Raw genomic sequence first — 10,647 nt, 5'->3', positions numbered from 1 at the left:
TTATTATACACCTCAACTAATTTGCATAATGCATTTTTTTTAAACAAGGACTTGAGTAGCCCATGTGGTTTGAATTTAACCTATCCACCTTATTAATCATTGGACCAATCAGAGAGCAGATGCTCATTAATTAGCAAGGCAGAAAACAACATCACGTGACTCTCCCTCGCTCACTTTCTCTCCTTCTCCGCCTCGTGTCACAGTGGAAGAGTCTTCCTCCTCTCTTCTTCTTCATCCTCTTCTCCTCTCCGCACTGCGTTACCACCGCTCGGCTCGGACAATTACGCCTAGCCAGCTCGGGAATTTCAATTCCATTATTTTATCCATGTATTTATTTTGGGGTGGTTCTCTTGTTGTTGCTTTTTTTCTTTCTTTTTCTTTTCTTTTAGTCCCTCTCTCTCTCTCTTTTAGCCCGCAAATGCACGGGCGCAAGTGCGCATCACGCGGAGAGCCGCCACGAGCGCAGCCGTGATGGGACGCCGGAGCTCCGAGGGACGCGCGACTTTGGCCGCACGGCTGCTGCCGCCGCTTCTGCTGCTTCTTCTGCCGGCTACCGCTCTCGCTCGAGGTAAGACCGATCGGAACACTGTGTGTGCGTGGAAGTTGCACGTGGAACTTAGACGACTCGGACAGTTTTTTGTCAATTACGCTTCCGCGGCATGTCAATCAAAGCGTCAGAAGGTCGCGGGTTCCAGTCCTGTAAATTGCAAACTGGTGATGATGCGGGTGGTCACCTTGTGGACACCCAGCTGTCATCAAGTGCTTCCTTGTGCGGGTCAAAAAAAGTGTGACGGGTCATCTCATTAGGCGCAAATTGAATTTGATGAGGTTGGACGAGTGGTTTGTGAGTTTGAGGGTTGAAATGTTCGCTCTGTGGAATTGACATGTTTTTCTGTGACTAGCTGGGCAACAGTAGTGACTTTTTGATTGATGCTGTCAAAGAGATGTTTACTGATATGTTTGTATTTTTAGCCCTGCCCCTGAACGATTAGAACGAGCTCTTGATCAGATGCATTTTAATGAGACTGTTTTAAAAATACACTCCGTTGTTCTTCACTGCATACTCTCGTCTTCATAAGCGCAAATCAACTCAAGAGTCTTTGATTGGTCACCAAGGAGATATGAGTTTGGAAAACGAAACGGTGCACTCATGGATAGCAATCTATTGAAAAACATCGGTGCCAAGTAAAATATAGACTGGTGTTATTGATATTGATACAATAAAAGCACAATATCAAGGAAAATCGACGCTGATATTGAGGTGACATCGGTATTGTGATACAGAGTAAAATAGTATCGTGATACTAGTATGATTCAGACATTGATACCAATATTTTAAAGGAAAACACAATGCTATGAAAAATATCGTATCGTCGATGCAGATATCAACAAGTAATATTGAGACTAGTCTCACCAATGATGATATCAATAACAGTACATTGAAGCATGAAACTAAGTAAAATAAAGGGCCAGTATTGCTGATACCTACAACGATATCAATGCAAACCCAATGGTAAGTACAATACAGATGCTGATATCACTGATAGTGGTCGAAATAGAATAGAAAACCGCTCACCAAGTTCAGCAGAGTATCGATGACTAGGCTGGTATCGCTGATACCAATATTGATACCAATATTACAAACAGTAGGGTGACATTTTGTGGCTCGGTATGAAGGAGTTTGTTTTCAATTTTCACATTTTCTACTCAATAACAGCATGTTAAGGTCTTTGAAGAATGTGGTTGCGTGTTTGTCGAAATTTGCCCTGCGATTGACTGGCGACCAGTCCTGGGTGGTCCCTGAAAATGAGCATTTTAACATTTATACTCATTTTTCTCAGTTATAAAACAGTATTTTTTTTCTGTCTGTGATTCATATCTTTATTATTGTAAATATTAAGAGAGAAAAGTTATTTTATGCCTTATACATTTTATTTACTCAATTGGTCGATTAGTTGTTTTCACAATTTTCTTATGCCTAAAATCGGAATCAGCTGCCAAAAAAAAAAAAAAATCCATAGCAGTTGAGCCCTTGTATGGACATTTCTGAGGATGTAAGATTTACGATTGAGTCCCGGCAGATTGTGCAAAGGCTGGCAATGGAGGGTGGGAGTGGACGCGGCAGAAATAAAAGGCCAACGCGGCTGTGTTTTATGTTTGCCGCTAAATGACTTTTCTGGGCCCACGACTTTGATTGAAGCCACGTCTGAGCGGAGACGCGCGCCGCTCGGCCACGGCCGCTTGCTGCCGCTCGCCTGCTTGGCGGGAGATTGCGACGTGCTCACTTTCGCCTCTGCATTATTGAAGGGGAACACATTTCTTGCCAGGCGGCAGATGCTAAAGGGGGGGGGGGGGAAAGAGAAAAAAGCACTACTCGGTGATGCTGATAAAGCGGGATGACGAGTCCAATATGCATTGTGGTTTTATTTGGAAACAAGTCAATATCCATTGTTGTATTATTTTAAAGCAGATCAATCCAAAAGCCGTTTGCCCTCCCTGGAGGCGGGGTGGCATCGATCAGAAAGAATGCTTTTATTGTGAAAGTGACGTCATGTGACTGGCCGACTTTCCTTTGTTGCTTGTGGGTGATGGATCGCAATACGGTGATGCTTTACCGGGGCCATCGACGTCTATTGTAAGCAGGTCTATTAATATACTCGTGTAATTAATCTCCTTTTTTGGAGTGTGTCATTTATTATCAAAAAATGAGCAATCCTTTTTCTTTCCTCAACTTGATACGATATCATAATCAACATAGAATTCATTTTACAAGTGCAAAGACATTTTTTAATGATAACCGGGAAGTCAGTGAACATTTTTTTTTGCACTGGTGGCATTTACATGATTTCCTTTGAGGAATGTTGCAGTGATGTTTTTTCGAGACGAGGTTTTCTGACTAATAAGCGAGCTGCTGTAATGGTACAAAACTTTGAGCGTCCATGAGCCATGTGAGTCGCTATTATGAGCTCACATGCCTCCACTGTAATAAACGCCGCCGCGGTGAAATGATGGGTCGCCATAGCAGTACTTTCGCTTTTCAGGCCACGTTCGCAGTATAGGAAGAAAAGTAGGGAGGGGGGGCTCAAAGCTAACGGGCCGTCCACAAAACCATTCCAAAACGAGCTCAAGGACGCCGCCTCAATGTCGTGATTCAACGACCATATACGGCGGTGACAAATGTCCTGACGGAAGAGCGCAACGAGGCGGCGTTCCCGGGGAAAAGTAGCAGGCCGGGCCGGAGACGGATGGGGCGAATTCTTAAAGCGTCTCCCGTGTTTTCGTCTGGTCGCAGATGTATGAACTTCTGCGTGAATCATACCCAAGCGTATATTTAATGAGTTCGTGCTCCACCAAGGCCGGTTGATTCAGGAAAGTCAAAAGTATTAGGACAAAACTCTGAAACACTATCAACCTGTTTTTTAATGAATTGATTTCTGCAGTTTTATTTACGTGCCACATTTTACAATTCTTTACACATACTTTTTTCTTTTCTCTTCTACTCGTGTTGATATTGTGGACTGATTTTTGACACGCTTGAATAAATGCCGACAGTGGTTAAGCAGACTTGTAAAAGTCGACGCTATACACTCGAAGCAGGCGAAGGCCGTCGTCAAGGCAACAGCGGCAAACATTCACCGTCGTGTTTTATTCATCAAGTTGAGCGCCGAGCTTTAAGATGTCAGCACTCCAAGTTGAACAACTCTTGAAGGTCTGCAGAACACTTCTCTGTCGATTTAGAGAGGTGGCGGCGGCGGCGGCGATATCCGCAGAGCCCGGACGCTCGCCATCTGACAAGACGCCCAAATTGAAATGTCAGCGTGCGACAAACACGCTGCGAATTAAAATGGACAGCGTTATTATGATGCGGCGTTATGCTAATCCTCGTTTGTATGCGGCGCTCAAGTCCGACGGCGGCTCGGATTAAGAAAAAAAAAAGTCTTATTAACAGAAGCGCTCGCCGCGGGACGGCGCTATCAGAAGCCATTAAAGCGCCTGCTATTGATTATGAGCGCCGCGTCGCTTTTCGTTTGAGTCCCGGAGTCTTGATCAAAGCTTCATTGCAATTGGAGGCCGTTCAGACCAAATGAATACTTGTTGACTCTACACTTCCAACTGAATCATCATCACATCCTCTTCTCGTGGATTATTCAACAGAAATGAGAAACTTTATGGTAGCTGGAGTCTGATCTAAAACTCAAACCTTTGAAATTTGAAACCCTAACTTGAAAACCTGCTTTGAAACCCTAACGCTGCCTTAAAACCCTTATTTGAAACCTCGACTTGAATCCGTTAAAAGTAGACATCCGGCGCCAGCGTGCACGTCACGTTTAATGTCATGTGACTGCTTTGAATGGAATCAATAAGATAAGCTTTCCTGCGCTAAGTACTTGAGACACGACACCTGCAGCGCTGGCGGCCTGTAAAAATGATCCACACCGCTGGGACAAAAGTATCGGGACGCATGCAGGGAGTAGAAAGCAGGCCATGTTTTGAACAGATTTTAAAAATTGATTGTTACAGACATGATGTCATACAGAAATGATACAGTCAATGTGTGACATCCGTGCTGGAGGCTCGTCATTGTCATTTGTTGAGTTTCTATCGCTTATTTGCACCGCCTGGCAATCCTGTTGTTGTGTCGAGTGTGCAAAAGCGAAGACTTGTCAAAGGCTGGCTGAGGTGCGAGCGTCTGGCGCGTCGCACCAGCCCCGGCTCATCTCTCATCCATCCCCTCCGGCTTCTCAGCTCTTTTCCCGGCCAACTGGATCCTTCCGCGCCGCCCCGCTTTACCCCCCCCCCCCCCCCCCACTCCCTCCTTGAGGCCTGCACGTTACAAGGAAAGTCATTAGACATTCCTTTTCATCATTGGTCACGCCTCCTTTGCATCTTTCGTCGCTTTTGTTGCTTTTACAGTCTGAAGAAGTGGTTCACTTTCAAACTATTTCACTGTCTGCCACGTTTGTGTTTAAACTTGTCTTTCGTTGACCTCGATTTTGTCTCCGGATAAGAAAAGTTGGTTTCCCACCCACGGTCGTGCTCGCTCAGCACACTCTAAAATCAGTATAATAAAATTGGGTCGAAAAGGGGCCGATGACAACTTTTTGCGATATTCATTGAACCCAAATAATTGGGTCCAATGAAGAACCCACAAAACAGCTATTATTAGTATTGATTCTTCCAAAAGACACTTGGCAACATGCTAACTTTAACTAAACAGCTAAGTCAACTTTTTGGATTCAATTAAAAAAAAAAAATTGGGCCAATCAATTTCTGACCCAATTTGGGTTTTTTTATATCATCCAAAAGGTTAACCCTCTTTGACCCAATAAGGGTTATGTTTGACCCTTCTTTTTTTTTTTTAATTAGAATGACACCTTGCCTTTCTCCAACAATAATTTGACTGTTATTTAAAGAGCGCCACCACGGTGTAAAGTAGCGCTCCATACAGAGATGAAAGCAGCAGAGGGATCACACAGTCTTTCTTATTTTCGACCATCAAAAATGTGTTTAAATATTTTAGAAAGATGGATGATCAAACATAGGAGCCTGAATGTGAAATGTGAAATTTCAGGTTTGATCCTCTGTGGTGTGCTAATGAAGCCCCCCGCGTTTGCCACCGGGCGCCACAGGAGGGGGTTGGACTGGGATTGGTTGAAGGTCCGCTTCATTATACCTTTTCGCACAGCAAAAGGACGTCGGTGGTGGTGTGCAGACGGGGGGGGGTTTCGGGCAGAGATACGCGGCATCCCGCTATGCCGACCCCTTATTCGAGAAGCGTCGGCTAAAGGTTTTAAAAGGAAGACCGCTGCGGTACGCAAGGACGGCGGGGTGAAATGAAGTGGGGTGGTGTCACAGAACGAGGGGGATCCGGATCAAAGCTGTCAGGCGTTTGAGGAGGGGAGGTTGGACGATGGGTGACTTTAAACCACTTGAACACACTGTTACTAGGTCAAAAAGAATCCAATTATTGGTCGGTCAATTTAATGCAACTTTTGGTCTAACAAACAATCCAAAAAATGACCAAAGTAGCATTTTTTTTTATATTGATTTATTGTTCTTTATTCTCTTAATAGTCAAACTTTTATCGTATAGTGATATTAGCGCCCGCGCACATAAAAGGCGTCTTGGCTTCAGATGTTGCGGAGGTGGTGAGTTCGAGTTGGCTGGAAAATGTCAGCCTCGAGGGAAACCTTCCCGCTCTTATCTGCGTCGTTCATCTGACCCTCGCCTTCGCTGGTTTCTTTCCGGAGGCGTTTCACCTACGGGGCCCTCGACGCCTCTCAGCTAGCTTGTTTCCTTCTAGCGGTGCTTTATTTTGAAAAGTGCCATGTCAAAGGTCACAGCCTGCCTCTCTTGGCAGCCTTGCGCTCATTCGCCAGGCAGAAAAGGTCAAGTTACTCAGTGCGGCTTATTACATAATTGTGACTTTGTTTCCTGGCAAAATTAGCACTTTCTTCTCATAATATTTCTGTATTTCCTCTGAAAAATGCAGCTTTTAATTTTACGAGCTTTATTTCCGCCTTGTGCATCGTTAGCATGTGCAATACACAACGCTGATTAATTATTTACCGCTGGACAAAAAATGGGCCTTTTTCCGTAACCTTGTTGACATCATGCACTTGCGCGTAACTGAGATGTTAAAAATGTATTCTTTAAGATTTAGCTAGCTGGAGGGAAAAAAAAAAACCCGCAAGTGTGCCACTTAGAGAAGGGAAGTGTTGCGGCTTTAATGGAGCTGGAAGCGCTTGTGAAGTTGAAGAGCGATGTCGCCATCAAAATGTTGAAATGAGGCGACGATGGCCAAGGACTAAAAAAAAAAAAAAAGTGTGAGAGGAAGGAATTAGCTTTTAGGTGTTTGAGGTTTTCCCCCGCAAAGTTTTGCCGGTAATTGGAGTGTCAGCGCGGCAGGGGAACAAACACATGAAACGCATCGCAGACATCCAACACGTAATTACATTTCGCTATCAAAGCGCTGAATGCGCTTTGAGCCTCAAACGACCATCGTCCCGGCAAACCGAGCGTGTGTTTGCATGTTATTTTGTAGTTGACCGCTCGTTGGCCCAATACTCGGCGGGATAAAGGCGATGTTTCCAATTGCAGTGGCTTTCATTTGTTTGATGCATTGTCATGGCAACACAGTTGGACAGGTGTTGATGCATATGCTAAAAAACAATGTTTTCCACCGCCCGTCGGCCAGCCTCATGGCTTCTTGGAGCGTCGCCTCTCTCATCTTAAAAAATGCCTTTTTATTCTTCCATTACCTTTAGTGATTTTTTTTTTACTTCTGGGGAGGGTGTATAAGAAAATAATTGCATGGATTTTTATAACAAAAAGCATCTGACTTTAGTGTCTTAACTCCTCTCATTTTGTCTAATGGAATTATAATATTTTCTCACAATATTTTCTGTCCTCTAACTTACACAAACAGTAGATATTATGATATTAAAATGATGTTTTTTAAATAAAAAATATGACCACGTTTTTCAACGGACTTGTAGCCCAAAATCCGGACCTATTATTTTAAAAAACAAAACTTTCTCTGCTGACGTTCTTCATTCTTGTATTATGCACATTTTTGTTTCTCAAAGCGAACATATCACTTTTAATCTTATGTTACTTTTTTCTTATATTAGTTGTGCCTGAAAGATTAACAAATTTATTCTTGATGCAACTTAATTCTTAAACCTTGTCACCTTTATCTATCTAAAAATAAATTGAGACATTTCCCTCTCTGAAAAAAAGATTTTCGCTATGTAATATTACACAATTTTCAGCAAAAGAAAATTACAGCAGTTTTCTTCTGCCATAATGACTTTTTTTGCAGAAAAATAGCCCTTTATTCCGCCTTTTCTTTGAATAAATCTGACTTTTCATTTGGCGAGCCACCCATCCGTGTCTAGTTGTTGGAGACTTTTAGTTGCCTGAGTGTTTTCATTCATCAGGCAGCGGGAAAGCATCAGCGCGCCGACCGGCCGGCCGCCTCCTCCGGGGAGCGTTTAGCGCTTGAATAAAAGCAGCCATCACCGTGTTTTTATGCGTGACCGAGGAGACATAAGATAGTAAATGCACATTCAAATGATGATCATTACTTTCTTGAGAGTCTGGCAACGGTGCTGTTAACTGTTCATTAAGGAAACTCAAAGCCAATTATTAGTTGCTTTCTGACCAAAGGTGGCTCCAATATGAGGCAATAATCCACCGTGGCTTGCCCACCATCTCAATTAAGTCACCAAATGAGTTGTCATACTGACAAAACCACTAAATGGTTTCTTGACAAATTTGGACATGATTCGAAAATGTATTTCCCGTCATCGACGAGGCTCTCCTGCAAGTCTTTTGACACTCATCCACTCGGGGTTTGTTCGGCGTGATAAGAGGAGGCGCTTGAAACGTTCCAAACGCTTGACCGCCAAGGTGTCACCACTTCATGCGATAATTGCCGTACTTCTATATTTGACCACAAGGCCCACGTCGCCGCCGAGGGTAATGAAGTGTTCTATTTTCTCGCTCTCATCAGTGAGCGAAAGTGGGCCGCTCCCCGCTACCAACCTCGTCCTTTCGTTCGGTCGCAGCCACCATTGATTGACGCTATATTAAATCAGAAAATATGACCATGCAATATTCTCCTAGATAACGTTTTTCCATATTGTGATACTATTTTTGGATATTAAAAATCAAAGTGAACTAAATAATTAAATGGAAAGATGGTTTGGTTTTACAGTAAACAAATCCTATTTTTTCCAAGCTAACAAACTTACCATCTCACGATATACATGAATAATTATCCCCAAGGATGCACATTTAACAAAAAAAAAAACTATAGCAATTTTTTTTCTGGAGGTATAAAATGCAGGATTAAAGTAGTTGATGCTACAGAAACAAACTATGCTGAAATATTTTTAATTGTTTTATTCTTTAGAATTGAGTTTCAAACTAAATAAGTTTGCTGCCACCTAGTAGTCGATAGTGGAATTACACTCAATTACTGGTTGAGTATCCCCAAAAAATCAGCAAAATAGCGGGACTGCAAATTTAGAACAGGCAATGGAGGTTGGTTTACTGTAATCAAAATAATAATGGGCAGATTAATTGTTAAAATAATTCTTTGCTGTAGCCCAAGTTGGTAAACACAAACATGGAGTTGCACGCCAATCTTCTTGTATCCTTACAATAAGATCCATCCATTTATCCGTCCAACCGTGCATCCATAAATCTATCTATTAGATTTCCAGACAAAACAAGTGCTCTCAAACGAAAAAAGCAGACATCAAAATACATCGTGTACGTTCAATCCCCCGCAGACTACATGAGGTCTGACTCCGCGAGGAATCGCGGAAGACCAAGAAAATCTCTTTGTTGCTTTCGTCGTCCGCGGACGCTTCCCTCGAGGGCTCCCGCTAGGACGCCAGTACGTTCAATAATTAAAAAAAAAAAAGCAAAGAAGAAGAAGTCTTCTTCATGTTTTATGAATGGCGTACTCGTTTCGTCTTCCATCCGATGCTTCTCTGTTGTTAATGCGCAAGTGCAGAGACCAGTACCAAGCAGCGTGGAAAACTGACACTAGCTCTCATCTGTTGCCAATTACGAAATATTCTTCGGAAGAATAAATCTATTTTATCAGGGCTTTATATGGAAAGCAAACTTCAGCATGAAAGTTCAAGTGCAACTCGACATACTTTCAGCATGAAAGTTCAAGTGCAACTCGACATACTTTCTACCGCCTTGGTCACACTCAAAATGATTATTTCGTATTTTCTTCTCCCTCATGTCCCACGTCCCGATTAGACATTTAACCGGCTGTCCTCTTGTCGCCGAGTGGTATTTAACGAGAAATAAACGTTCGCTCTCATCACGCAGTTGGATGCGCTACAGGGGGGATTTTAAAATTGTGGCCCGGATCCATTTGCGGCCCATAGGATGATCTTTTACGGCCCTCTACTTGGCATCAGTTTAATTTTAGTGCGGCTCCCCAATTTGTTTTGTTGCCCTGGGCCTGGATGTGTGTGAGCCTGTGTGTGTGTGTGTTTTTAATCACTTATAGGCTACCATAGCTCAGGCTCATGACAGCTTTCGGCAAAACGTAATTCTGAAGTGATACCAAGTGGAAGGAAAATATATCCTGTCACCCAGTCCCAGTCATGTCTTTTTCAAAAACTGCCATGGACAGAAATGTTGGCGAAGAGAACAGCCAATTTCAAGAAAAAATAGGAATGTGTTGTTGCTAGGCGTAAGGGCACCCCGACATGTCTCGAAAGATGCGGCGCTCCAGGAATCAAACGTCATTACTCAACTAGACATGCTGAGTAGAATGCAAAGTACAAGGGAAGTAAGAGAGAGACGATCGGGTCGCCAATATTCTGAACTGCTATAAATCAAGATTGAGAAGATTAGATTAGTTGTATTTTTTACTGCGCTCCAAAAACATCCAGACTCTATTCATAGCGTCACCCCCAAGTTGAATTTGGTTCTCAAATATTTTGATTAAATCTGATTGGTTAAAGCAAAAGTGTCATTGCGATTCGTGTGTATATTGTCGTTGTGGGTATCCGATAAAATAAAAAACTTTCTTTAATGCAAAGTAGTCGCAATGTATATTAATGTTTTTATTATGAAATGCGTATTTTGCCGAGCGCTTTGACTTTCCTC

General features: G+C 42.8%; 1 protein-coding gene across 1 annotated transcript in view; it reads left to right on the top strand.

Annotated features, from left to right (window-relative positions):
- Window positions 1-244: 244 nt before the first annotated feature.
- Window positions 245-10,647, top strand: part of LOC133163844 (netrin receptor UNC5D-like) — a 50,415-nt gene continuing 40,012 nt past the window's right edge. The window contains exon 1 of the mRNA XM_061294101.1: window positions 245-568. Within this exon, the coding sequence (XP_061150085.1) occupies window positions 472-568 (97 nt within the window). The 5' untranslated portion in view covers window positions 245-471. The remainder of the gene's footprint in view (window positions 569-10,647) is intronic.

The sequence above is a fragment of the Syngnathus typhle genome, linkage group LG12 (genome assembly GCF_033458585.1).
Source record: "Syngnathus typhle isolate RoL2023-S1 ecotype Sweden linkage group LG12, RoL_Styp_1.0, whole genome shotgun sequence".
Lineage (NCBI taxonomy): Eukaryota > Metazoa > Chordata > Actinopteri > Syngnathiformes > Syngnathidae > Syngnathus > Syngnathus typhle.
The sequence above is the reverse complement of the archived record's forward strand: the minus strand, read 5'-3'. Positions and strand labels throughout refer to the sequence as shown.